We start from the raw sequence: 27,885 nt of genomic DNA, 5'->3' as shown, positions 1-27,885 counted from the left end.
CTCTCCGTTCCAGAAGACCCTGGTGTGGTGTAGGAGTGGTATTTCAAGCCTAGAAGCCTGGCAGAGACCCAGCTGGGCCTCCGCCTCCCTGGCCCATCTTGTGGGAAGGCCCTTCTCTCAAGGAGACCCAGCTCCTCACTGCAAGTCAAATCTGGGATACCGACGGGTCTGGTGCCTAAACCTGCTGGGTCCAGTCTTCCCACTGAGACCAGCTTCCTCTCCCAGATCTTGGAGTGGAGGGTAGAGACCAAAAGGAAAAACGTGCAGTTCTGTGTCTCTTCATGCAGAGCTCGGCACACATACTGTCAAAGTGAGCTCAGGGGCTTTGTTCCCCCAAATAACAAGCCACGGGGTCAGGGGGTAGAGGCTGGGGGGTCTCGGATTAATATTCACATTCAGTACACCAGTTGGGTTCCAGGACTCTATCATCTGGGCTGGTAGAGTATTAATGCTGGTACTTAAGATTTCCTACTGGGTCATAAAATTAATAACAGCTCTCTCTCTCTCTCTCTCTCTCACACACACACACACACACACACACACACACACGACTTCCGTGTAGCATCTAAAGACTTTGAATCCCACAACCCACGAGGTCGCCACTGTCATCAGACCGGAGAGGAAACTGCCGTGCAGAGGAGGTGAACACCTGGCCCAGGATGGCGAGGGCATTCAGTGCTGAAGCTGACATCTGAACCCAGGGAACCTGGTTCCAGACTGATGCTCTTTCCCTCCACCATATTAAGGGACTATATTTTATATGGGCGCAATCTGCCTTCACGTGCACGGGAACCTTCCGAATGCAAGCAACGTTGGGATTCAAAGGCTTTTAGATTGGCAGTCCGGCTGGAATCCATCCCTGTGATGGAGGGAGGCGGGGTCAGACACAGAAACGACCCTCTTTCCCCACTGCACCGGAGCCCTGCCTCTCCGAGCACGTGAACAGCACTGCGCGAGCCCCGAGGTCAAGACCCGACGCTGGGGAAGGGGGCCACCTTTGGTCATGGAGAGCTTCCACGCCGTGTTGTCGTGGAAGGCGCGCAGCCGCTCCGCCTCGGCGCGCACCTCCTGGTCCTGCATCTCGTCCTCCAGCTGCAGCTCGCGACGCAGGCTGGTGTGCTTGGCCAACACTTTGGACGCGTAGGTCATCTTTTGGTGCATCCGCAGCGTCTTCTTCTGCTCCCTCTCCTGTTGGGCGGGGTCGGCCGGGGTCGGGCGGGGGCGGCCACCACTTCCACCCCCTCCCCCACCGCGCCTGGGACCAGCGTCCTCCCATCGGCGGCGATGCCTTGTCCCAGGGTCGCACAGCCTTGAGGGGACGCGCATGCGGCGCGGGGAGGTAAAGGGGGAATTGCCCGGGGGGGGCGCACTTGGGTCAGGGTGGGGGTGCGCTTGGCGGGGCTGAGCATTGCTGCGCGCAGAGGGGGCTGCGGAGCTGTGTGCCGGGGAAAACGCTCCTGGGGGCTCTGAGCACAGCTCCCGGGGTGAGAAGGCAGTGGGGCTGAGAGCGGGGGTTAAGGGCGAGGTGGGGGTGGGGTTGCCAGATTAAGTACAGGATGCCGAGCCAGGTGTGCATTCCAGGTCAGTAGTGCAGGGACATACTCACTAAGCGATGGTTCCTCCTGAAATTCATTCACACTATTCTCATATTCTCATATTGTGATTTGCTAAATCGGACACACCGAAGGTTCCCGGAAGCTAGATCTTGTGAGTTTCCAAAAGAAACTGGAAATCCTGAGTTTGGTCTGCAAGCTCAGTAGTCAGATCTGGCGGCGGCGGGCAGGTCGCTGGGGATCTGCTCCTCTCCACCCAGCCTGGCCTCCAACCTGCCCCAGCGTTGCTCCCGTCCCTGAGCCCTCAGCTTGGGGGGACCCCAGGATGGCGTGGGGATGGGGGCTTTTCTTCCCTGAGAACTAGTGCAGGCCAAAGGCCCCCTCAGGGGAGCCCAGCCCTTCCTGCAGCCCAAGCCCTGGGGGTTCTCCACATCCTTCCATGGCCCAGGCACCTCAGCCTGCAGGATCAGACAGGCCTGAACAAATCCTCTTCTCTTCATCTGTCCTTTCCCCCGGGCTGCCAGCTTTCTTTAGAAAGCTGCTTAGGGAAACCACATCTGTGGCGGGACCCAGCCCGAGGCCCCTAGATTGCACCTCCATATAGCAAAGCTGGGGAAATATCACCTAGACTCCCAGTGGCAGAGGGTCTGCACTTAGAAGAAACTGGGCAGCTGCTTGGGGTCAATGTGACATTGGGGGGGCTCTGCTGGGGTGCGGGATTGAGGGAGGAGGGCTGTGCTGGGGGGGGACGGGTGCCATGTTTGGGAGGTTTAGGAAGAAGGCAGAAGCGACCGTGGAAGCAGGGCCAGGCTGGGAAGAGATAATCCTGCCCTGGAGGAAGGTCTCTGAGTCCGTCAGAGAAAGTTGTGTGTGTTTCTGCTGTATTTGCCCACTTAGAGGCCTCACAGAAGTGTGTGCTGCTCAGTGTGGCTTTGCGGGAGTGTCTCCTTCCAGGGCATGAGTGGGTGCACAGCATGGCAGCAGGATGGGGAAAACACTGATGGTGGCCCCCACAGAGCTTCTAGGCGGTTGGTGGGGCAGGGAGGTCTGAGTAGGGGCTGGAAAACGTGCATTTCCTTTTGTGTCTTCGGTTGGGGTCTCGGCCGGAGCCAGTTCTCCGAGGAATCTCAGATACTGAGCCATGAGTTGAAGTAGACAGAGTCAGCCCGGGAGGGCTGGTCATATGCATGTGCCTGAGACCGTGTCCCAGAAACCTGGCTCATGCTGAGCACTTCTCAGTGAAGCTGCCCGCTGGTGAGTCCTCCCTGAGCCTGGCTGCAGTGACGCTTGCTCGCTCCAGCCATGCCACGGCAGGTGGGAGTGGGCAAGTGGGCTCTTGGGTGGGGAGGCAAGACAGACTATGCTGGGGTGCAGACAAGGCGCAGGCCGGTGGAGGGGGGTCCGGGGCTAGCTCAGGGACTCCCAGGTGCTGCTGAGGGCCATGCATATGTGTACGTGTGTGTGCGCACGCGCACACATGCACAGGTGCATGTTTGTGTGTGGATTTGGCCTCCAAGAATTCCCACGAGAGGGATTGTGCAAGGCTGGAGCAGTTGGAGGGGCGGGTCTCCTGGGAGAGGCGAGAGGGGGCCTGAGGTCTGAGACGGGCCGTGAAGGACAGGGAGTGTCAGGAGGGTGGCATCTCATGCAAGGGACAGCAGAAAGACCTGGTGGCTGAAGCACGGTGGCCACAGCAGCTTCCAACAGCCCACTCTGACAAGGCCCAGAAAGAGTGGCGATGAAGCTGGGTAAGGCAGTGGGACAGGTCAGAGATTGGAGAGCCTGTCAGGGTTTCGAGTTGATTTTTAAAAAATAGTGAGGGGCACCTGAGTGGCTCAGTCGGTTAAGCATCCAACTTCAGCTCAGGTCATGATATCACGGCTCATGGGTTCGAGCCCCGTGTGGGGCTCTGTGCTGACAACCCGGAGCCTGGAGACTGCTTGGGATTCTGTGTCTCCTTCTCTCTCTGCCCCTCCCTCACTCACCCTCTGTCTTTCTCTCTCTCTCTCTCTCTCAAGTATCAATAAACATTTTTAAAAAATAGTGAACCATTGACTATTCTAGAGTGAGAGGATGACCTGAAGAAAGTACTCTTCTGAGAAAGGCAATCTGGGTCTGCGTGCATGAGGGAGGGAAGAGTTACAGGCAGGCCTCAGTCCTGGATACTCACTAGGCGAGACTTATTCCGCTCCTGATCTCTGAGCAAGAAGAAATCCACGTCTCCAGACATGTGGAAAGGATTAGCCGCATGGTCAGGAACAATCTCGGGCACTGGGGAGGGAGATATCTCATTGGAGAGACAAGCCAGCTCTTCCAAACAGGTGGTCTGTGCCTCTGGAGTCCTGGTGCCCTCCCAACCCAGCATGAGGAGCTTCCTTGAAAGCGTGAGCAGGTGTCGAATGTTCTCTTGGATCCAGCTGTGCCTGAAATCCAACCCTGGACCTTCTAACTGCGGAAACTCACCTGTCAGGTTTAACCTAGGTGGGCTTGGGCTTCTGTCCCTGGCATCTGAAAGAGGCCTGGTAAACACAGCCCCCACCCCCACCCCCAGTCTCAGACATGTGGCCCTCTGTCCCCTCTCATTTAAAGTCCCAGGAACCCCCATTCTGCAGAGGGGAGAAGCAGGAGTGGAGAAGTGATGGGGCCAGATGGTCGGGGAGGCCCAGTGACTCCAGAGCAGAGGCACCTGCCTGCGGAGGGCAATGCCCTGTCCGCAGGATTCTCCACAAGCCCCCCAGGGGGAGGCTGAGTTTGGGGGCGAGTGACGGCAAAACACCTGAGGCCTGGGGAGGCAGGGCAGGACTTTGAGAGATGGGAGCTGCCAAGGACCCTAATTTTGCTGCTCCCCCCACCCCTTTGGGTAAGGGTTAGGTTCCCACTGCTCAGCTCAGCAAGGATCAGGGAGGACAGAACCCAGAAGCACCAAACTAAGGTCTTAAAAATATGGTTGCTTTCTCCCGCATCCTCCATTTGGAGGACACAGCATTTGTTGTAAAACAAACTAAAGCATTCTTGGAAGCTAAAGAGTATAATAACAAAATAATTCCTCCACTTCAAAACAATCGCTGGTAATATTTCTGGGGGTATTTTCTTCTAGTACATGCTAACACCTATTTTTAATAATTTCATATCTTCTTTTAAAAAACACTTGACCAGGGCGCCTGGGTGGCTCAGTCGGTGAAGCGTCCGACTTCGGCTCAGGTCATGATCTCATGGTTCATGAGTTCGAGCCCCGCATCGGGCTCTGTGCTGACAGCTCAGAGCCTGGAGCCTGCTTCGGGTTCTGTGTCTCCGTCTCTTTCTGCCCCTGCCCCACTCATGCTCTGTCTCTCAAAAGTAAATAAACACTTTAAAAAATTAATAAAATAAAAACATCTTTAAGAAAATAAATAACTAAAAACACTTTACCTTCAGCAGCTGCCTGTGAAATTACTAATTCTTTGTGGACCTGTAGGCAAATGTAAAAGGCTGCGGTAACGCATGATTTCATCAGGACCCGTTGCCGGGACATGTGCAGCAGCCTGGGAGCTGCCTCGGACACCCCGAGGCACACACCCGTGTGCCCCCATGGACTGGGTCTTTGCAACTGATTTCGGGAAGGGAGAACAGAGGCCAGGGGCTGTGAGCATTTCCAGACTTCAAAGTCTGATGCTGGCCTGCGTTTCCTGTCTGTCTTATTTCACACCCTCACCAGCAGAAAGGGGATGCTGTGAAGGGGGGATTTGAAGTTCTAAGAGACTCAAAATACCGCCGCACAAGAGTCCTACTTGTCAACTAGGAAGAGTGGAGAAACTGACAGACTCCACCCTGCTCAGGCCATCGGAGGGAACCAGGGCGGAAGCCAGAGGGGTGGGCCGTTTCTGGCCAGTGCAATCCCAGCATGTCACCCCGGCGGTCCGCCAGGACCCTTCACCCACACCTGTCCTGTGGAGGTGTCAGGAAAGCCCCAAGTCCACTACATCTTTGTACTATTCTTTCAACTTTTCAACCAGTCAAAATAGTTTGAAAACGAGTGAGAAGAATAAAGAAAGATTATCCACTCCTGGGCCCAGCCGGGAGGAAGAAGCAGGCAGTCCGTTCTCAGCTGGGTTCTGGAGAGGGGAGCCTGTGGGGGGTGGGGGGGGAGCCAAGATAGGGAGAAGTCACATGGGTGGTGGTCACACGGGTGGTGGATAGGAGGAGAAGGGACCGGGCTTGTGCAGGTTTGGTTTGGAGTCGTGCACTCTTGTCCCACGCCTAATCACAACTTTCTTTTACATCCTTTGATTCCGACACAGGGGTTCCAGAAGAGACCGCCCAAGGGCCTCTCTGTGTCAGGCGGCCGGGGAGGTGGGGGGAGGTGGCGGGGGGAGGAGGTCGGGAGAGATGGTGCCCTGGGCATGTGGCTCGCCTCCCTCATCAGGCCACTCCCCCCCACCCAGAAAAGACATAAGTTTAGAAATTGGACACAGCTCTGGACAAGAAGGGGGGGAGTCTGGCAGACAGGGAGTGTAGTGTTGGAACTGGGGAGGCAGCGGGTCTGGGGTTAAGTCGGGAAGTGCGGCCCACTGGGCTGGGCTGCGGAAGGAGGGTGTGCAGGAAGTGATGGCTCTGGGCGCAGCAACGGGGGTGGACAGAACTGCCACAGCTAACCCCCTCCTCACATCCTCATGCCTGTCTCTCTCACTCCCTGCATCTGCCCAGCAGCCCCGGGCAGAGGCATCTCCCTAAATTCAGAAGAGTGAGGACTGAGCCAGAGTCGGAGTCTTTATGTCCCCAAACTGGCCGGTAGCACGCCTGGGCTGCATGTCCCATGTCCCCAACGAAAAGATTAATTACAATAGTTAGCAAGCACTGAGCACTTAACCGTGGGCCAGACCAAGGACTATACCTGACTTGATTTTCATAGCAATCCTATGAGTTGGGAATTCTTGTTACTCCCACTGAGGAAACTGAGGCACAGAGAGGGAAGCAGCTCACCGGGGGCCACAGAGCTAGAAGTAGCTATGTGGAGATGGGCTTCCAAAAACAGAAATTGCATTTGCAGTCCTGCAAGTAGGGAATGTTTCCGAACAGCTAATGGTTAATGTATTAATGTGAAGATGAGCCCACGATCAAGGATGGCAGTCATTTGGAGCAGATCATTCCAGAAAGGCAAAGTCAGTTTGACATTTAGAAACCAATCAATGTAGTAACCTCAATAACAGAATGGGGGAGAAAATTATCTGATCTTTCCAAGAAATGCAGTAAAAGTATTTGATACAGTTCGAAACTGATTTTTAATGAGAGTCTTAGCAACATAGGAATAGAAGGAGACTTCCCTGGTCTGATAAGAGGAAATGTGGTGAGCTGAGTAATGGCCCCCCAAAGATGTCCATGGCCTACACCCCAGACCTGTGACTAGGCTCCCTTATATGGTAAAGGGGACTTTGCGGATGGGATGAAGTTAAGGACCTTGAGATGCGAGATGGTCCTGGATTTGTAGATGGGTCTGATGCAATCACGAGGGTCCTTCTAACAGGAGGCAGGGAGGCCAGCAGCATGAGGAGGAGGTGTGACAATGGAAGCAGAGGTTGGAGTGATGTCACAGAGACCGGAGGACGCTGTGCTGCTGGAGTTGGAAATGGAGGAAGGAGCCAGGAGCCAAGGATGCAGGCGCCTCTAAGCTGGAAAAGGCAAGGAAGCAGATTCTCCCCTGGAGCCTCTGGAAGGAACGCAGACCCATGGACACTTTGATTCTAGTTTTCTAAGTTTCATTTTGGACTCTGACCTCCAGGATTGTAAGATAATTTAACCGTGTTGCTCTAAGCCACTGAGTTTGTGGTAATTTGCTATAGCATCAACAGGAAATGAGTATGAGAATCTACAAGAAACCTCTAGGCAAAATATTGCGTGCTTCCCCCGCCCCCCATGATCAGGAACAAGGCATGGATGCCTGTCTTTGCACTTCTACTCAGGGTTGTAGTTAAGCAAGAAAAAGAAATAAAACGTATAAGATTGGAAAGGAAGGACAAATAATGTCATCTCAAGGTGATGTGATTGTAGAGGAGAAAATCCAAAGAATCTGCAAACAAAATGGTTACAACTAGATTAGAGATGATTTATAGGTCTGATTGTAAAGTGAAAACAAAACTTGTATAAAATGCAGTATCTTCATGGCCTTGGGGGTCAGCAGAGAGCTTTAAAACAGTTCATCAAACATACCAATGATAAGAAAATGATTGGGAAAGTGAACTCCACTAAAATTAGGAAGTTTTGTTCATTAAACATGCACCACTAAGAAAGGAAAAAGCAATCTGCCAAGTGAGGGAAGGTATTTGCATATTTAGAACTGGTGAATGACTTGTTTCCAGAATATGTAAAGAGTTCCTAGAAATCATTAAAATGAAAAGACAACCCAGCAGAAAAGCGGGCAGAGTCAGGAACAGGCACTTCACAACAGAGTCATCAGTGAACATATGAAAAGGTAATCACTCTCATGGATTACAGGGAATATGAGATACTAATCCATATCCAAAGGGCCAGGTAATAGCAAAAGTATTGACAACGTGCCAGGTGTTGGAAAGGATGTGGAGCGTCTGGATTGCTCACACCTATTATTGGTGGGACTGTGAATTGGAACAAGTGTTCTGGAAACTGCTCAGCACTATCTACTAAGGTTAAACATCCTGCCAGCAATTCCACTCCTTCCTCATTTCCAGGAGAAATGAGCGTTTATGTCCTCTAAATGGCATGCACAGCAATGTTCACTGCAATATTGCTCAGAATATCAAAAACCCAGAAACAACCCAAATGTTCATCCATCCCAGAAAGAATGATATACTGTCGGCATATGAACACAACAGAATGCACACAGCAACAACCAAGAAGGGACTCTTGTGACTGGCATTTCACAGGTGTGATGTTGCGTGAAAGAGGCCAGGACCAAAAAAGCACAGAGTGTGACTGCACTTATATGAGGTTCGAGAATGGGTAGAATGATTCTGGGGTGACAGCAGAGCCCTGCTGTCTCTGGGGGAATGGAACTTCTGGGAAGATGCAAATGTTCTAGATGGCGAATGAGATGGAAGCTACAAATGTGTATACATTTACTGAAATTTGTCAAACTGTATACCTATGATATGTGCATTTCACCTAATTATACCTTAGCGAAGGAACCAAACCAATCACAACAAACCCGGATGCCTCACCCTTAATGTGGTGATCAGTTCAGGCACAGGGATCCATGGTTAGAAGAAGCTGTTGGGTGAATGGTTGATGGGAATGTGGCAGAAGGCCAGGCGGTCACCACCAGACCCCACCGAGCGTGGCAATGCCACGAGTGGGGGGGTAGCTAGACGCACAGGCTTCTTGTGAGAGGTGGTAGGAAGCATTCTTGTGGACAAAATGGAATATCTTATCAAGCACGTAAGGTTAAAATGTACAATTAAAGGAAAGATGAGGAACAGAGAAACAGTTTCTAGAACAATGACCTGGTAGCAAACAGATACATACAGAACAGGGGTCATTCTACAGGTAATTAACGCCATTTCTCAGTAAGTCAAGACGTAGAAAATGAAAGGACGTGGGGGAGGGGCTCTGCTAGATTGTAAAGAGAGAGAAGATGATCAGATCTCATTCGAATCAATTACAACGAATCTTCTATAGGAAGACATATCTGAGATAATTGGGTAACTTCACTGTGGTCTTACAAAGAAAAAGCCCTATTTTTGAAAAATGTACGTTGTGGGATGTAATGACGCAAGGACATGCCTGGATTTGACTTTTTTTTTAATGTTTATTTATTTTTGAGAGAATGATAGAGTGTCAGTGGAGGAGGGGCAGAGAGAGAGGGAGACACAGAATCTGAAGCAAGCTCCAGGCTCTGAGCTGTCAGCACAGAGCCCGACGTGAGGCTTGAACTCATGAACTGGGAGATCGTGACCTGAGCTAAAGTCAGATGCCTAACTGAGCCACCCAGGTGCCCTGCCTGGATTTAAATTTAAAGTATGCTTGCCAAGTATGGAAGCAACCCAGTTGTCCATGGATAGATGAATGGATAAAGAAGATGTGATACACACACACACACACACACACACACACACACACACACACACGTGTGCACACACAGGAATATTAGCCATAAAAATGAATGAAATCTTGTCATTTGTGACAATGTGGATGGAGCTAGAGAGTATTATGCTAAGCAATGTTAAGTCTCTCAAGGAAAGACAAATACAATGTGACTTCACTTGTGGGATTTACAACATAAAACAAATGAACAAAGGCAGAAAAAGAGACAAACCAAGAAACAGACACTTCACCATGGAGAACCAAACTGATGGTCACCAGAGGGAGGGAGGGGCATGGGTGATGGGAGAAACAGGTGTTGGGGAATAAAGCGTACAGCTATCATGGTGAGTACTGAGTAATGTTCAATCACTATATTGTCCACCTGAAACTATTCTAATGCTGTAAGTTAACTATATTGGAATTAAAACTTTAAGAATTAAAATTAAAAAATGTTCTGGCAAAGACGAAAAACAAAAAAAGAGAAGGATAGATGAAACAAATGTGGCTAAATCTTCTGTACTGGTGATGGGCACCTGAGTTCACAGGACCTTAGTCTCTATTCCTGGACAGGTTTGGGTTTTCAGAATTAAAAGAAAGAGGAAACCAGGTGGGTGGGGGGGGGGCAGGGGAATGAGAGGTGGGAGCTCAGCCTGTGAGAGGTAGGCTCAGGGAGCATGCTCCCATCTGCCCCCTTCTGTGGAAGGATCAGACTGGCCTGCGAACCTGGGGGGCAGCACAGGAGGCCAGGGGGATGGAACAGCACTGCAGACGCTCAGAGGAAGCAGTACAAGCAGCCAGCTGCCTACCCTTCTTCCTCTTAACAAGGGGAAGTTGCCTAGTTGAAAAATTACATGGCTCAGCCTCCCTTTCAGATACTGATGGCCACGGGACAAATTTTAGACAATGGAACATAGGCAGAAATTGCTGTGTGGGTCCTCTGGGAAGGGTATTTTTCCAAGGAGGACTGAGCTGGCTGGGAGGCTGTTTTGCTCCTCCCTTGACCCTTTCCCCATGTCTGAAATCAGATGTGATGGCTGAGGCTGCAGCAGCTATTTTGTGACCACATGATAACTTTGCAGTTGAAACCCGAAGGCTAAAATTGGCTTGAAGGCAGAAAGACTTGGGACCTGGTCACCAGGACAGTTTCGTAGAACTGCTGTTTGTGGGGCCTCCTGGAGCTCTGGACTGCCTCCCACATTTCCCTTTACTTGAGGAAAAATAAACCCTACTTTGTTTACATTACTATTATTTTGGGTCTCGGTAACCCATTGGAAGCAGAAGACTTTCCTTTTGCCACTGGTGTTGGAGACAGGCCTACGGAGGGAGATGTCTGACTCTCACCCACGCAGACTTCAGCTCCCAGCTTGAGGGCTCCCTTTACCTGTGTTCCTGCGTTTTTCCTTTTTTTCTTCAATGACTGAAGTAGAACTATTTTCCGTGGACTCCAGGATGTTCTCTGCGGGGAGACGAAAGCAAAGGCCACAGCAAATGACTCATTGGCTCTTGAAGCCGTGAACACAGCAGGAGGCTGGGAGAGACTCCAGTGCCCTTGCCTGCCTGCTGAGCCCCTACCCCCCACGTCACCCAGCTTCCCTGAGCCTCAGTTTCCACATCTGAGAGGATTGTACGGACTTTGCTGGCAAGCTGTGATAACTGTGCACAAAAATGGCCCGTGTGCACACGTGCCTGACACACACAACACGTTTTGTGCTTTTCTCTTCGGCATCCTTCCATTTGCCCCGTGAGAGGCGCGCAGGGCCCGTTTATGGGGAGGTCACAGACCCAGGCCCTCTGCTTCAGGGCCCTGCCTGCGCCTTTGCCGTGAGCCTCCCAGGGCTTCCCTCGGGACTGCAGCAGAAGATTGGGGGAAACCCATGTCCTTGATGCCTTCCCTTCAACTGACACCCACAGGGATGGAGGCATTTGGCCTGGTGGGTCCTCCTACCCCAACTCAGAAATCATCTGTAGCTTGGAGATTCCAGTCTATGCCAGCTTGGGAGGGCAGCCAGCTGCTGGCAGATAGGGAGGGGGCTGCCAGGGAGCCTGGGGATGTGCTCAGGTGGGCAGCCGGTCATTTTGGACCAGCTTGGGGGAGGAGACTTGGGATGATGCCGGGAAGGCAGGGCTTGTGAGGTGAAGGACGTATACCAAGGGCAGACCCCGAGCAGTTGGGTGATGGGCTGTAGAAAGAGTGAGGAGGAGAGCTGTCCTGTGGCCCTGGCAGGCGGGTCAAGGGCATGGGGCTGACAACTCAGATGCCTGCAGGTCAAACTGCATATATAACGGTGAGCAGAGGGGAGGCAATAAGGAGCGGTGAGGTGTGTGGAGAATTCAGGAGCACAGACTGCTGGGTGCATATTCTCCATCTGGCTGACTGTATGGTTCAATTGCCAGGTAGCAACATTTAATTAACTAGATCACAAAAGTCAGCAGATACTGCTATTATTTAAATAGATGAAAACCCAGGCCAAACAAACCAAAACTCTAATGAAATTCAACTTTTGTCTTAATTAAAAGAGCAATGCACAGGCATGGGCAAAAAGGGTTAACAATGTGGTTTGCTGTGTTACGATGACCACTGAAATGACATGTTGATATGACGAAAAATCCTCACCCGGAGCCCTCCCTACCAAATGGATCTTTGTTTCTCTAACGAGAGGTATTTTTGCATACGCATGCTTAGATGTCCCCTTACTTTTTCACTGCAAAATCGTCTGCTTTCATGCTACACCATGCATGAACCTTGAGGACACTGTGCTGAGTGACAGAAGCCAGTCACACAAGGACAAACACTGTATGAGCCAACTTACATGAGGTCCCCAGAGCAGTCAGACTCCTACGGACAGAAACCAGGATGGTGGGTGTCAGCCACTGGGGGAGGGGGTGGGGTGGGGAGTTAGTGTTCAATGGAGACAGAATTTCAGTTTTACAAGATGAAAAAGTTCTGGGTTTGGATGGTGGTGACAGTTACCCACCAGTGCGAAGGTACTTACAATGCCACTGGTCTGTATACTTAAAAATGCTCAGAGGAGTAAATTTTGTTATGGATCATTTCCCATCATTTTTAAAAAGTTAGAAAAAAAAGAATAGAGGAACGGTTCAGTCGGTCGAGTGTCTGACTCTTGATTTTGGCTCAGGTCATGATCCCAGGGTCATGAGATCGAGCCCTGCATCAGGCTCTGTGCTGAGTGTAGAGCCTACTTGGGATTCTCTCTCTCTCTCTCTCTCTCTCTCTCTCTCTCTCTCTCTCTGCCCTTCTTCCCTTTTGCATTCTCTCTCTCTCTCTCTCTCTCTCTCTCTCTCTCAGAAACAGTATATCTGCTCATGTACAAATCTCCTTGCTCCATAGTCAGGTCCCCTTAGTCAGGTGCCCCTTAGTCAGGACCCTGAGGCTATTTCTAATCTCATGCAATTTCCAAACTTGCACAATCCTTGCTCTCTATCACCAGCTTCAGCTGGACTGTTTCCCACACACCTGGAATTTGTCAGTCTGAGAGGCAATAAACTCATCTCGATTTTAACGTGCACTTTGCACTTCTTGATCTCAGAAAAGATCGTGTATCTTTTCAGATGCTGATTATCCTGGCTTCTCTCTGTTAGTATCCTTTGCTCATTTCTAAATTGGGATGTGGTGGTTTTTAAATGATCTCAAGCACTTCTACTTATTAGAGGACACTAGCTCCTTTGTTCGTCGGAGCTGCTGACAGTATGTTTGCTCCCGCTGATACGACTCTTACCTTTGGACTGTCTCTCATGCATTTGCCTTACAGGACATTTTAATGTTTACTCAGTGCAATGCTTTGACATTCTGTATCTTGCTTAGAGAGGCATTCTGCATCTGAAGGTTAAGTACATGTAAAAAGTCTCTGTTTTCTTCTAGTGCTTTAACAGGATGCTTTTTTTTTTTTTTTAATTAAAAAGCTTTAAAAATGGAAGCCTACTTTTAGAAAAATTCTCTGGGAGAGGTGAGCTGGCTGCAACATGTCCTCATAAAAAATGATAACATGCCCCCTCCCCGCCCCCAGCAGGAGGAGACGGGGTGTGGGCGCCTCCTGCCTCCAGTAGCACCTGTGTGGTGGGCGGGGGGGGGGGGGGGGGGGGGGAGGGGGAGATGCTGGCTCCCTGGGGAAGCTACCTGTTGACCTGCTCCTTCTCCAGCAGCCAGCTGTCTTTCTGCCTCTGCTCCCCTGAGACACCTTCTCTGCATTCCGGCTACAAGAGGGATGGGCCAGCACTATGGGACCCAGACTCGTCCCTCCTTCACTCTGGGACTTAGTATCTCCCCTGCACACCGCCAAGCCTGTCCTCCGCACTACCAGGACCTTCTGCTCCCCACAGAAGACAGCTGGGGGCTTAGATGAGGGTGGGAGTCAGTGGCAGGACGGGGCGGGAGTAGGCATGGATGCAGTGCTTTCCAGAAGAGCCCAGTGTGTGTGTGTGTGTGTGGGGGGGGGGGGGTGCTTGGTGCCTAACTGGGTGTGGGCATGGGAGAGAAGGGAGCCCCGGGGATAACTCCATCCCTTAGGCAAGAACGCCCTTGCATCAAGCGCTGTTTGCTGAGGTGGCAGAGAAAGGAAGGAGGGATCTGGGGTGGTAGGGGTGGGGATTAGGAGGCCCGGAGCTCAGGCAGGGTGCTGGGTTCAGGTCCCCGTGGCAACCGCCAAACAGGGGCTCTGAAGAGGCCACTGTTGATGGAGGCCTGGGGACTACGGGAAGAGAGGACGGAAATGTGGGTGTCCCTGGTGAACAGATGGAAACTGAGGCTGTGGTCATGGCTGAGAGAGAGGACGGCCCAGGACACAGCCCCAGGAACCCCGATGGTGGAGGAGCTTGGCAGGGAGGCCGACGGAGCAGATAGGCCAGAGAGGACCAGAGCCCAGGGAGGAGGGCCGGAGAAGGAGCGAGTGGAGGGGAGGTGCCCTTGGAGAGGCCTCAGCCACGCCCCCAGAGCGAGATGGGCAGGGTGGAGTGACGGGGCAGAAGCCAGGATCCCACAGGGTTAGGGAGGGGACGCCAGTAGACACGGTAGGTTTGGCCAGCGCTCAAGGGGTGGCTGTGAATGCGGGGGAGGTGCACAGTCAGAAAGGGGCCACACAGCTGGGGAAGGGCCACCACCAGATTCCCCGCAGGACACAGAAGGTCCACTCAAGGGGAGGTATTTGAGAGGCGGGGAAAACCGAGAGGAGTAATTTGGTGCTTTTAACAGCAGGGGCCTTGCCCACCCCTGGGTGTGAGAGGGCAAAGGAGAGACACATTCCAGAGCCCAAAGAGGTGGCTGCATGGAGTCTTGACCATACCTGGCAGCCTGGCAGACCGTTTAAGACACAATTTGCAAAAATGATCATGCGCTCGTATCCTCTGTGGTGGCCACCACCTACCATGGCCCCCAGCGTCCCTGGGCTCCTGGCACTCACGCCCTGCCATGACCCCTCCAGCCATGGAAGCGACAGTGTGTGACTTTTGGAGCGAGGTCAGAGAAGACATTGTGGTCCTGCCTTGCTCTCTCTGGGATCACCTGCTCTGGAAGTGTCAGCCCCAGCCAACGGCCATGTGACTGAGCCTGCTGGGAGCCCATGCTGTGGCCCCAGCCTCGCCTTCAGATGACCGCAAAGGAGATGCCCTGGGCCAGAACCCCAAGCCAAGCCCCTCGTGAGTTCCTGACCCACGGAAACTGAGCTAACGCATGCTTACTATTGTTTTAAGCCACCAAGTTTTGGGGGGAATTTGTTACACAGCAGTAGAGAACCAGCACACTCTTCAGTAGCTTATAGGACTGGGACCCGTATCCACACAGTCTGGGACACTGTGTCATCTCACCCAGGCATCTCTGTGGCTTCTTATCTTGCTCCAGCCACTCGAGGAGTCTCATGGCCCTCACCTCTCTGGTAAGTGCCACTCCTGCCATTCTGTAGGGGTCACCTTCCTTCATAAGATGGGGAACTCCTTGAGGACAGGTGCATTAACTGTGGCTTGTCCTTTCTATATCTGATGCTCTAATATTTGGATCTTACTGACCCTGCAGGGACTGTCCCTGCCTCTCCACCCTGGGGTTGGCCAATCCCTAGAGAGAGTTAAGGAGTTGTCCAAGAGTACAAACTAACTAATCCGGAGCTCACACACCCACCTCCCACCTCTGCTATCAGGTTCTCATACCGAGGGCCACTGGCCCCTGCTCCAATCACCTAGGGCCAGGTACCAGACATCTCAAGACAGCACTATGCCCCGAGTCCAGAAATTACTCAATCCAGTCAACCCTAAGCCCATATACCCTGCCTCACCCGTTCCTTCCCATGGAAATCACAACAGAGGCTCCTGCCCACAGTTGCCCTGCTCCCTCTGCTTTTGACCCAGCCTGGTCCTTCCCTGTGTGGCCCTGCTTCCTGTTTCTAGGGATCTGTGAGGATAATAAACTACCTCTCCCATGGCAGCCACCCCCTCATCTGTTGGCCTCGTCAGACCTGAGTAGTAATGCAACCTACATTGTATTTTTTAAAATTTTTTTATTTGTGTGTCAATTTTAATATCTATATATGGATTTACATTCTCATAGTTCTTTTTCATTACGTTGATATATCTACATGGCATATTTATGATTGCTTTTGTTCTCTTTTTAAAAAAAATTTTTTTAATGTTTATTTTTGAAAGAGTGAGACAGAAGGTGAGTAGAGGAGGGGCAGAGAGAGAGAGGGAGACACAGAATCCGAAGCAGGCTCCAGGCTCTGAGCTGATGTGGGGCTCGAACCCACGAACCTCGAGATCATGACCAGAGCCCAAGTTGGACACTTAACTGACTGAGCCACCCAGGAGCCCCTCTTTTTTTTTTCTTTTTAGTTAGCATACAGTGTTATATTAGTTTCGGGTGTACAATACAGTGATTCAACAATTCTATACATCACCCTGTGCTCATGATGACAAGTGCTCTCCAGAATCCCTATCACCTATTTCACCCATCCCCCACACCCCTCCCAGCCTCTTCATCCAGTTCTGCCCTGGAAACTGCAAGTGTCCATCTAGACTCTAGAGTTCCAAATTGGGATTCTGATAGCTCCTGCCAGCTCAGAAGTTGTTTTGGTGGAGAGAAGGATTCCTGGATCTTCCTACTCTTAACATTTCCCATGACATCACCCCAAGCGTAGAGATTTTACTCTTTTAGATGCCCTTGTGAATGGAGTTGCTTTCTTAATTTCCACTTTGGATTGCTTGGTGCTGGCATGTAGGAACACAAATAGTTTTGGTGTTTTGATCTTGTACCCTGCAACCTGGCTGAATTCATTTACTTGCATAAGCAGCTTTCTGGTGTGTTCCTTGGGATTATCTTTATATATAGGAGTAGTTTCCCGTCTTCCTTTACAGAGGGGGCGCCTGGCTGGCTCGGGCAGTGGAGCATGTGACTCTTGATCTGGGGGTTGTAAGTTGGAGCCCCACACTGGGTGGGGAGTTTATTTAAAAACAAAATCTTTTTTTTAATGCTTATTTATTTTTGAGAGAGAGAGAGAGAGAAAGAGAGAGAGAGAGAGACAGAGCACAAGTGGGCGAGAGGCAAAGAGGAAGACACAGAATCCAAAGCAGGCTCCAGGCTCCGAGCTGTCAGCACACAGCCTGACGTGGGGCTCGAACTCACGAACCCCGAGGTCATGACCTGAGCTGAAGTTGGACACTTAACCGACTGAGCCACCCAGATGCCCCAAAAAACAAAATCTTCAGAAAAGAAACACAAATGCTCTGGCTTGAGCTTTTAACACAGTATCGAATAGCTAGCAGACATCCCTGCCGAACTCCGACCTTCAGGGGAAAGCTTTCAGGCCAACAGGATTGTACCAAGGACCTGTTACTTGCCAAGCAAGTACGGCAGGCAAGATGGGCAAACACCCCTGCCTGGGTGGAGCTTACGACGTGCTGGGGAGAGACAGACAAGTTGGGAACGCTGACGCACGTTGGCAGGTGGAAAGTGGCACCAAGAAAAATAAAACAGAAGGTGACATTTGAATGAACTCCTAAAGGAGGCGGAGGAGGGAGCCACAGGGAGATCTAGGGGAAGAGCATTCTGGTCTGGCCTAGGAACACAGGCAGCGGAGTGGCAGGAACGGAGCAGCTCTGAGAGGGAAGCTGTTTATTGCTTTTCTCTCCAACTTTCTGCAGGGGTCCTGCAGACCCCTCCCCACAAGCCTGACTGGGAAGCCTTGGGTCTAGTCTGGGCTTTCCCTGGCTCCTCTGCCTGGACAAGGTCTCTGTCAAGTGTCCACCTCTGCACCAGGGGTGACGCCTTGCCCAGGATCTCCAGGGAGGCTGTGGGTGAACCAGCCCCTCTTCCTGTGTCACAGACAACGGCATCCCTACTCATTGAAGTCATAAGGCCCAGAAATGGTGCAATCTCCCTGCTTAAACCCCTCCTAGCACCTCAACAGAACTGAATAATCCTCCCCAGCCTGCAAGGCCCTACCCAAGTTGTGCCAGACTGGCTTTCTGTCTCTTCCTCTCACACTGCAAGCTCATGCTGGCCTCAGGACCTTTGCTGGACCTTCTCCACTGCCTTGAATGTCCTCTCTTATTTCATCCTTCAGGATCATTACTGATAGGTATCGAATGTCACCTCCTCTGAGATGCCTTCCCGGACTACTGCTCCCATTTCAATTATGCCCTATGCCCCTGCCCAAAGCCTCTGTTAGGTCTCCCTTCTACTGCTTCTTGGCTGGTAAATACAGACTGTTTGCTTTCCAATGTCTGCCTCCCTTGTCACAATATGAGTCCCCATATTGTGGGGAGGGTTTTATTCACTCCTGAATCCCTAGTGCTTAGAACAGATGCCTACATCCAGCTGGCACTTAAGAAAGGTTTGTGAATGAAGAGCAAACCCAGAGCTCACTCCTCTGATGTCAAATTCCGGCCGTCTTGGCCCAGAGCCCTTAACCACTGCTCCACCTGTATTCTCTGAGCATCTTCTTTAGACTCAGGCTTCACACTGGGAGACCAGCCGAGGCCCTGAAGGTGGGGTACTGGTTGTAATAATGGTGACCGTGGAGAGACTAATAGCAATGTCAAGGAGGCTACTGTTTATAGGGCACTTACAGTGCACAGGGCGTCATGCTGAGCCCTTGACCTGTGTTTCCATTTGCATCTCACAATAGCCTTAGGGACTGGGGATTGCTCCCATTCCACAGATGCGGTAGCTGAGGCTCGCAGAGGTGCGGTGCTCCACCGGGTGTGTCTGACCCCAGTGCCTCCGCCCTCGGCTCTCTGGGTAGGGCTGGGGTCCGGACAGCCTACTTGTACCTGGCCCAGGCTCCCCTCTCCCCCCAGGGAACTCAGTCTTTCTGGCCCTTACCTTAGTCCCCAGCTCCTGCAGCTGAACCCAGGATGTCAGGCTCAACAATCCGCCCCCATGGAGCGATTTCACGTACCCCCCCGTGTGCCCCTGCTTGGCCTGGCCTCGTAAGGCCCTGGGTCTGTACACTTGAGGTACCTGCTTGGCCTGGTTTCTTCCCAAAGGCACAGACCCTCAACCCAGACCAGGGAAGCCTCCTGTTTACACGTCACTTGCAAGGGAAGTGATATACACAGTGTTGAGGGTTACAGGGTACCCCCCACTGCCATGTAACCACTTTCCTGGTTCTTCTGGATGAATCAACATAGTTTATAAAATCTTCAGCAGTCTTGTGCTAGTGCAGTCATGTTGCTGCATTGGTGTTTAGTTTGTTTTAAAACATGTACAGCTTTCAGGGCCCCCCAGGTGTGTGTGTGTGTGTGTGTGTGTGTGTGTGTGTGTGCGTTTAGAATCGATCTGTTGTCTGCAAACATTTCAAAGCTATCTTTTTTTTTTTTTTTTTTGGTAACCCCATTTCAGCCTTTCTTCATCTTTTAATTCACTCTGGAACAGAGCGAGTAAGCACAGAATGGCAATAGCGGGGGCAAATGTTGATAGCTGTACATGTTTTTAAATATTTTTTTAATGTTTATTTATTTTTGAGAGACAGAGATAGAGCACGAGTGGGGGAGGGGCAGAGAGACGGAGACACAGAATCTGAAGCAGGCTCCAGGCTCTGAGCTGGCAGCACAGAGCCTGACATGGGGCTCGAACTCATGGATCGTGAGATCATGACCTGAACCAAGATGGACACTTAACCGACTGAGCCACCTGGGGGGCCCTGATAGCTGTACATGTTTTAAAACAAACTAAATGCCAATTAGCATGGACTGATTAAATAAACTATGGTACATCCACACTATGGGATTACTGTTCTGCTCACAACACTAGAAGTCTAAGGGTACTCATATATTGATAAGAAAGCGTCTCCACGGTATCTGGGTTAATGGAAAAAACCAAGGTGCAGGAAGCCTGTGTCTTGTGTGGCCATCTGTGTGAGAAAGGGACAAACTGTATGAACTGTATCTATATGCCAGTGTGCACAGAGCTTATGAATGGAGCTCTGTGGAAGGAGGTGAGAGATTGGAGCCAAGGGCTACCTCTGAGGCAGCGATACTGCGTATCTGGGGACAGGTGGGGCCTTTCACAAGAGGGGGCTTTGAACACTTTGGAATTTTGAACCATGGCAATAGTTTACCTACTCAAAAACAAATTACAAGCTGAAGGCATTTAAGAGCACACAGATGACAGTGTTTCCTACTCTGCAACCCGCCCCCCCCCCCAGCCCTGGCGGCCTCCCTCCAGGCCACCCAGGGGGGGCACCTGGCAGCAGGTGTGTGACTTCAGAGGAGGCAGGATGTCCTCCCACAAGGGCCTGGGGCCAGCCTCTGGGCTCATCCCAGTGACCATAGCTGCAGAAAGGCTGAGAGAGCCCCACCTCCACTATGGTACCTTCTACAAAACCTATTACGGGGTGAATTGTGTCCCCCACCCCTCCAAGTTAATGTTTCTGAGTACTTGAAATCCTAACTTCCAGCACCTCATGACATGACCCTGGTAAGAAATAGGGTCATTGTAGACGTAGATGAGGTCATGGGTAGTAGTGTGGGCACCTATCCTGTATGACTCCCGACCTTAATCAAAAGGTGAAATTTGCAACAGACACGCACACAGGCAGAATGCCATGTGACGATGAAGGCAGAATGACGCATCCATAATCCGAGGAACGCCAGACATTGCCAGCCAACGAAGCCAGGAGACAGCCTGGAGCAGACTCTTCCTCGTGGCCCTCAGAAGGCACCAATCCTGCCGGGGACACCTATGTCTTGGACTTCAGCTCCCCAGAGCCGTGAGACAATAAATGTCTGTGGTTTAAGCCGCCAGTCTGTTGTGGCACTTTGTTACAGCGCCCTAGGAATGGAACATGGAGTTTCTAGGGAACCTGGCACACCTGGGATTTCTGCCTCATGGCCTGATTTGGAAACACCTTCACCTCAACTGACCCTGGACCTCACTATCCCAAGCTCCCTAGGCTGTCACTGATTCTGAGCCTAGGCCAGCCCCATACTTACTGTTGTAAATCATGTCCTTGGAGACCATAGTGGATGTTATCCTGGACATCTGGGCAGAGGAACAAAGGCTTGTTGCAAAACTTGGCCTTGGCTAAAGGCGATTCCAACCTGAGGAGTGACACAGTGCTTGAGCCAGATGACCCCGGGCCCTCACCCCCGTATCCCTGGGTGGCTGGGAACAGCTGGCATCTACTGAGGGCTCACTGTGTGGCCAACACCTATATCTCCCAGCCTCCCCCCTCCTTCATCCTCTCTCCCCTCCTTGACTTGGTTCCAGTTGCCCTGCCTTATCTTTCTGTTTCTAGAGCATGCACCGCCACACAAGACACAGACTTCCTGCACAGCCTTGCTCTGTCTCAGGGTCTTTGCATGTACCACTTCCTTGGCCAAAAAACGTTCACCCACACCCAGCTGTGGGTGGGAGGGTGCTCCCCCTGCACCACTTCAGAGATGTCTTCCTTCACCACACCGTCCACATGCTTTCTTTCTCCCCAACCCCATATGACCTCACCTTACTTTCTTCGCTGCAGTTACCGCTGTCTGAGTTATCACTTAAAAAAAAATCCGTGCATTACCTTTTTCCCCCTGAAAGCAACCTCCAAGAGGACAGGGGTCTTTTCTCACGTGGAGCCAATGTGCTCATCAAAGCGCCTAGCGTGGCGTCTTTGGAGCGTCTTAACGATTCGCTGAATGAAATTTTCCTTTTGCAAAGGAAGAAGCAAAGTGGAGATTCAGCGAGGCGTCCAAAGTCACACAGCAAAGAAAGGCCACAGCGGGGATTCCAGCTCAAGATTCCTGGACTCCAAAGTCCGAGCCATTCCAGCAACACTCTGCTACTGCCCAGGCCTGGAGAGGGACGAGTTAGCAGCGCCCCGCCTCCCAACACCCCAACTCGGTTGGGATGAGCGGTGGGCCATACAGCGGGGGTGCACAAGGCATGGAAGGACACAGGGATGGCTAGACAGCTAGGTATATGATAAAGCAAAGTAACGAGTAAGGACACACGGGCAGCCTTGCAAAGGGGCCTTGCAAGGGGCGCCAGAGGAGCCCTCCCCGGGCCCCACGCGCATCCCCGGCCGCGCGCACCCCGCCATGCGACCCCGCGCGCACCCACCGGCCCCCGTGCGCAGCGGCGAGCCCCGAAACCTCCGCGCGGCAGTTCACGGCTCAGGGCGTCCGGGCCTTCTATTTACGTCGCCATGGCAACCATTCTTCTTGCAGGCCAGGGCGGTGACGTCACAAAGCCTAGACGCCCCGGCTGCGTGGGGGTGGGGCCTGCAGGCTGCAGGGTCCCGGCGCAGAAAGTCGTGGAGTCCTGCTGTCCGAGCTGTCGGGTCGCCGCCCGAACGGTGTCCCGGATGGGGCCTGGGGAACAGGAGTTTCCTCCCTCCGTCATTCCTCGTTCCTCACTCCTGCTCTTTTCCTGTCGTTCCCCGATTCATTTCTTCAGTGTGCACCTCGGGATACCTGTGGTGCAAAAACAGACCTGTCCTTTCTGTCGAGTGGACCTCACTCTCTAGAGGGGCTGTTCTCAAAGTGTGGCCCCGGGGCCAGCAGCATCAGAGATGCCGGGAACTCTTTGGAGAAGTCAATGTTCTGCCTGTTTCTCAAGCAGAAAGTCTAGGGGCAGAGCCGTGCAACCAGGGCGGTAACAGGCTGGTTACATTGCTGGCTAAGGCTTGAGAATCCCTACTCCAGAGGGCGAATGAGACATGTACGAAAGACACAGAATGACGAGCAAGGACTATCAAAAGACAGGGAAGAAATGAGATGTTAAAGAGCAGGGATCCAGTTCAGATAGTCCAGATTCACCAGCGGATGTGGGCTAGGGTGGGCCCTCTGCCTCCCCAGCTGACACCCCTTGTTCCTTCAAAACAGGAGAACCCCTCCAGTCCTCACCACATAGTCCCATGCATCTAGGGAATTTGCAGATTGACAAAGGGTGCTTGGAGCTGGAGCACAGTCAGGGCTCTGTCTTTCTAGCAGTATTCTGTGCTCTGGAGCAGACTGCCAGCCAGTAAGATGCCGGGGAGAATCCCAGCAGCTCCTGGCTCTGCCCAAGGCAGGTGTAGCGGGTAGGGAGACCAGTTCCACGGAACATGGAGGGGCTCCCTGAGGTGGAAGGAGCAGGGATCCCTCAATTCCCACTGGAGGACAGTGTCCCAACTGGCAGTATCTACCATAGGCTTTGTACAAGGGACAAAGGAAATATTATGTTAAGCCATATACGTGATTTGTGTGCGTGTGTGTGTGAGTGTGCTCACATATGTGTGGGAGTATTTATTACAGCAGCTAGCATTCAATACCTTGAATAGACAAGTGGTGTTTACCCCCAGGATAGAGGCTGCTTACACTGTCAGGTAAAACCCCAAATGGTTTAGCCCCTGCCTGTCTGTGCAGCAGCAGAATAAAGAGCTGTGCACTGGGGTCAGGTATCAGCAGGAAAGCAAACACTTTCAAAATGGTTTATCTCAGACACTTATTGGTCTGAGACTTTTAGGAATCTGGAAAATGACCCGAAGAGGGAAAAGCTACTGAGCATACTACCAATTCATTGTTATTAACAGGTGAGTTTACGAACTATTGTGAATTACCTGTGCACTTTTACAGAATGCTTCTGTGTGCCTGCTGCTGTTCTCTGTGCCCATCTAGCACAGTCCGCCTGTGAAGTAAGTCCTGTTAGTACCTCCAGGGTTAGTGAGGAGACTGAATCACCATGAGATTAAGAAACATGCCCAGCAAAGCCAGGGTGTGCCCAAGACAGGATTTACAGGCAGTGGAGTTCTATTTTTGCTCTTAATCAGACACGTATGGACTCTGACCTGGAATTGTTTTATAATTGTATACAATTATCCAAAGCAATGATGCATACACTTTGAAAAAGCCCAAGAAATCCAAGGGCATACTTCATAATAAAGACACATTCTCTAGTCAATGTGTACGTTCTTGTCTTTGGCTGTCGGTTATTTAGAAAATGTGGCCTTTTTAAACTCTTAATTTGAGCCTACAAGATCTAACTATGAACACAATTTGTCAATTAAAAGCTAATTTAAAATATGAGATGGGTTGCTGGATACACACATAGATGGATACGTGGTGATGAAGAGTCGGAGAGATTCGTGTTAATTGTAGATTCCAGGTGGTGGTATGTGAGTGTTTATTACAAAATTCTTGCAATATTTCTGAATGTTGAAGTTTGAACAATTACATTATGAAAATTCATAATAAACATCTGGGGCCTCAGATAACGTTTGTGTGCCGGGATTATAGCACGATCTGAGGGGTGTGGCTGACTGAGAAGGTCCATGTGCTATTGTCTGCAGAAGGGGCATCCCAGCTAGGGTGCTGTGATCTCTGCGAGGAAGCTGAGGGTGGGAGACACGAAGACATTTGTCCGTAGGTGGTGGAAGTGGGACTCAAACCCAGGCAGCCTGGCTCTGTAGTCCAGGCTATCAAAGGCCACCCCATGCCTCCTCCCACTGGCCTTGGGAGAGGCAGCACTCTCTTGGCCGGCTGGGGAGGGCCAAGGCGTGGGGCCCGGGGCTGGAGATGGACTCTCCTGCTTGGTCAGCCAGGCAGCATCCCGTTGCGGCCCTACCTGCACTTGTCTGCCTGGGCTGCTTGGACCCTGGGTGCCCCTAACTCAAGCCAACCTTAGAACCTCTCTCCCACTGCAGTAGACGGGTCTGGACGATATGCAACACACGTGCTGATAGCTCTTGGATGTCTGGAGGCTTCCTGTGGAGCAGAAGGGAGCAAACCTGCAGCAAGAGGAGACGCAGGAGGATTTCGGTGACTCTGCCCCGTCAGGACTGGAAGGCACCCCAGCGGGCAGATGCTTCAACTCGCCTGTGCGCCCTGCGTCTGGATTTCCTTTTGCCCCTTCCTTCAGCCTCCGAGGTTGCAGGACATGGAAAGAGACTAAACCACGTCTACTCTACTTCACGGTGTGTCGGCTCTTCACGGGCATTACTGACCATGTGTGCTGTTTCCAGTTTACCTGCTGCACGTGGCCGTGGCCCCAGTTCAAGCTGTGGTCTGCAGTCCTTCCGTGAGCTGTGTATCAGGGAAAGATGCCACGTCTTGACAATGAGTCTGAAGCACCACGCCATTTCCCACGCGGGGTCGCCTCCTTACCCCTCTGCCCTCACCGGTCCTTGTGGTGCTCTGGCCCCGTGTGTTTTTATGTCCCGCTCATCAGACTGCTTCCCTGCCAGCTCAGATGGACAGATGATTTCACTGGTGTCTGGGGAGAAAACAGGGTGACTTTTGGCATCCACATTTGACTACAGTGTTAAGGGGGATAACAAGAATGGTCTTGAAGCCCAGGGTAAGATTCTGTTGGCTTGAATCATCATGGAAGGCATCGTGCGGGGGTGACATCATTGGGACCAGATTAAAGGATGCATAAGGGGCACCTGGGTGGCTTAGTTGGTTAAGCGTCCAACTCTTGATTTTGGCTCAGGTCATGATGTCTCAGTTGGTGAGATTGAGCCCAGCATTGGGCTCTAGGCTGGGATTCTCTCTCTGCCTGTCTCAAAATAAATACACTTTTGGAAAAAGATGCATAGAGTCTAGGGCACCTGGGTGGCTCAGTCCTTAAGTGTTCGACACTTGATTTTAGCTCAGGCTGTGATCCCAAGGTCATGGAATCAAGTACCATGTTGGGCTGTGCGCTGACAACACAGAGCCTGCTTGTGATTTTCTCTCTCCCTCTCTCTCTCTCTGCCCCCCTCACTTGTACTCTCTTTTTCTCTCAAAATAAACAAATAAACTTTAAAATACAAAGGCTGTAGGGGCGCCTGGATGGCTCTGTCGGTTAAGCGACCGACTTTGGCTCGGGTCATGATCTCACGGTTTGTGGGTTCGAGCCCTGCATCGGGCTCTGTGCTGACAGCTTGGAGCCTGGAGCCTGCTTCTGATTCTGTGTCTCCTTCTCTCTGCACCTCCCCTGCTTGTGCTCTGTCTCTCTCTGACTCTCAAACAATAAATAAATGTTAATAAAAAACAAAGGCTACATAGGATGTAAATAGGCAGATAGGGCCGTGAGTGAAAGGATTTGAGGAGCAGGGGAGACTGAGCCCCAGTTCAGGGAGCATGAGTGATCTTGTGAGGTTGGGGGTGTCAGGTGTTGTTGGCAGAGGCAGGGGTGGTGGGGGGGAGGGCTTGGAGGGGTGCCAGGAAAAGGAAGGGAGGTCCTTGCCAGGTCACAGAGGCTAGAATCTTGTCCCATCACTGCTCATGGAGCACAAAGAAGAGAAAACCACCGTCAGATTTGCTATTTAGTTGAAGCTTTAGCTCCGTGGAAATGATGGGCTGGGGAGAGGTCCTAGGAAACCATTTCCCAGCAAGAGCTAATGTTGACTTAGATTTAAGGTGGAGGCAGTTAGGAGGGCAGGGGCTGAACCAAACAGGGTCAGAGGCTGGCTGTGGCAGTAGACAGAGCTAAGTGGACTCAGGCAGCCTAAGCGTTTTGGCTGAGATGAGAATGGGGTGGGGCGCAGAACATGGGCTCAGGTCTGCTTTCTGGAGAGAAGCTTCTAGGAGTGTAGCTGGCTGACAGGCTCCAGCTACTGCACATCTGGGATGAAGCACAACTTATACTGAAGCCATACCTTCCCCAGGCCACCCCAGCCAATGCCCAGGCACCGTGGGAGCACCAGAGGCCACTTCTGCCTTGCAAGGGACTCCTCCCGTGGGCGAGCTTTGCTTCCTGTGGCCTGGACAAGACTTCTTCAGAGCCACAGCCTGGGGCTCCTCCTGCCCTTTATCCAAACGGGCGTCACTCCCAACAGATCTCTTGTACATCTGTTTCTGTCTTAGCATTTGCTTCCTGGAGGATCTGCACTGACATGGAGAGTGGGAGTGCTGAGGGAGAGAGAACAGGGTGAATTGTAGATGGCTGGGAGGGGCCTGCAGGATGTCCTTGGAGCAGGTGTGAAAAGTCAGGGAGAGGGGCTCTCTGGGAGTGAGAAGACACCATCGCCAGGGGTAAGAAAGAGGCCCCCGCTGCGCAAAAAGGGAAGCTAGGCGCCAAAAAGGAGGAAGAAAACCAGGCAAGCGTGTTCCTTAGAACAGAGAAACAAAGCCAAAGGAACAGAGAGTTTAAAGAGTGGGTGCCAGGACAATTTGATGGGGGAAAGAACGGCCTTTCAACAAGTGCAGCTAGAACAATTGGGTTTCCAGATGCAAAAGAAGGAGGTTGGACTCCAGCTCATACCAGACACCGAAATTAAGTCAAAAGGAACCATCGACCTAAATGTGAGAGCTAAAACTCTTAGAGGAAAACACAGGAGTGAATCTTTGTGACCTTGAGTTAGGTGGCTGTTTCTTAGCTCTGACACCAAAAGCACAAGTGACAAAAAAAAAAAAAAAAAAAAAAAGATTGGATTTCACTGAAATATAAACTTTTGTGCTGTAAATGATAACCATCAAGAAAGTGGAAAGAGGGGGAAAGAGTATTTGCAAAGCATGCATCTGATAAAGGACTTGTATCTAGAGTATATAATGAACTCCTATGACTCATTAATAAAAATGCAGACAATCCAATTTAAAAACAGGCAAAGGATCGCAATTGACAGTTCTCCAAAGAAGATATATCGATGGCGGACAAACACATGAAAAGATGCTCAGCATACCTCGTCATCAGGGAAATGCAGATCAAAACCACGACGAGATATATCACACCCACTAGGATAGACCTAACCAAAAAGACAGCTGATAACTAGCGTTGATGAGGATGCAGAGAAATCAGAGCCTTCATACACGGCTGGTGGGAATGTAATATGGTTCAGCTGCTTTGGAAAACAGTCTGGCAGCTCCTCAAGAGTTACACTAGAGTTACCCTATGACCCAGCCATTCCACTCG

The 27,885-nt window shown here is 51.4% G+C and overlaps 1 protein-coding gene across 5 annotated transcripts in view; it reads right to left on the bottom strand.

Moving 5' to 3' along the window:
* The window catches only part of CFAP100 (cilia and flagella associated protein 100), a 52,024-nt gene extending 29,758 nt beyond the window's left edge, over positions 1-22,266 (bottom strand). For 3 of the 5 annotated variants that reach the window (XM_058725751.1, XM_058725754.1, XM_058725756.1), the window contains exons 1-5: positions 21,529-22,088; positions 21,018-21,125; positions 10,966-11,040; positions 3,724-3,824; positions 996-1,188 (exon numbers count right to left, since the gene is read on the bottom strand). In XM_058725751.1, coding sequence (XP_058581734.1) covers positions 996-1,188; positions 3,724-3,824; positions 10,966-11,040; positions 21,018-21,066 — 418 coding nt within the window. In that variant the 5' untranslated portion in view covers positions 21,067-21,125; positions 21,529-22,088. Of the gene's footprint in view, positions 1-995; positions 1,189-3,723; positions 3,825-10,965; positions 11,041-12,394; positions 12,456-21,017; positions 21,126-21,528; positions 22,089-22,131 lie in introns of those variants that run through there. The other 2 variants (XM_058725755.1, XM_058725752.1) reach the window with 2 other exon arrangements.
* Between the last annotated feature and the right edge of the window lie 5,619 nt (positions 22,267-27,885).

This window comes from Neofelis nebulosa, chromosome 4 (assembly GCF_028018385.1).
Source record: "Neofelis nebulosa isolate mNeoNeb1 chromosome 4, mNeoNeb1.pri, whole genome shotgun sequence".
Lineage (NCBI taxonomy): Eukaryota > Metazoa > Chordata > Mammalia > Carnivora > Felidae > Neofelis > Neofelis nebulosa.
Note: the sequence above shows the minus strand (reverse complement) of the source record. Positions and strands in the feature narration are given on the sequence as shown.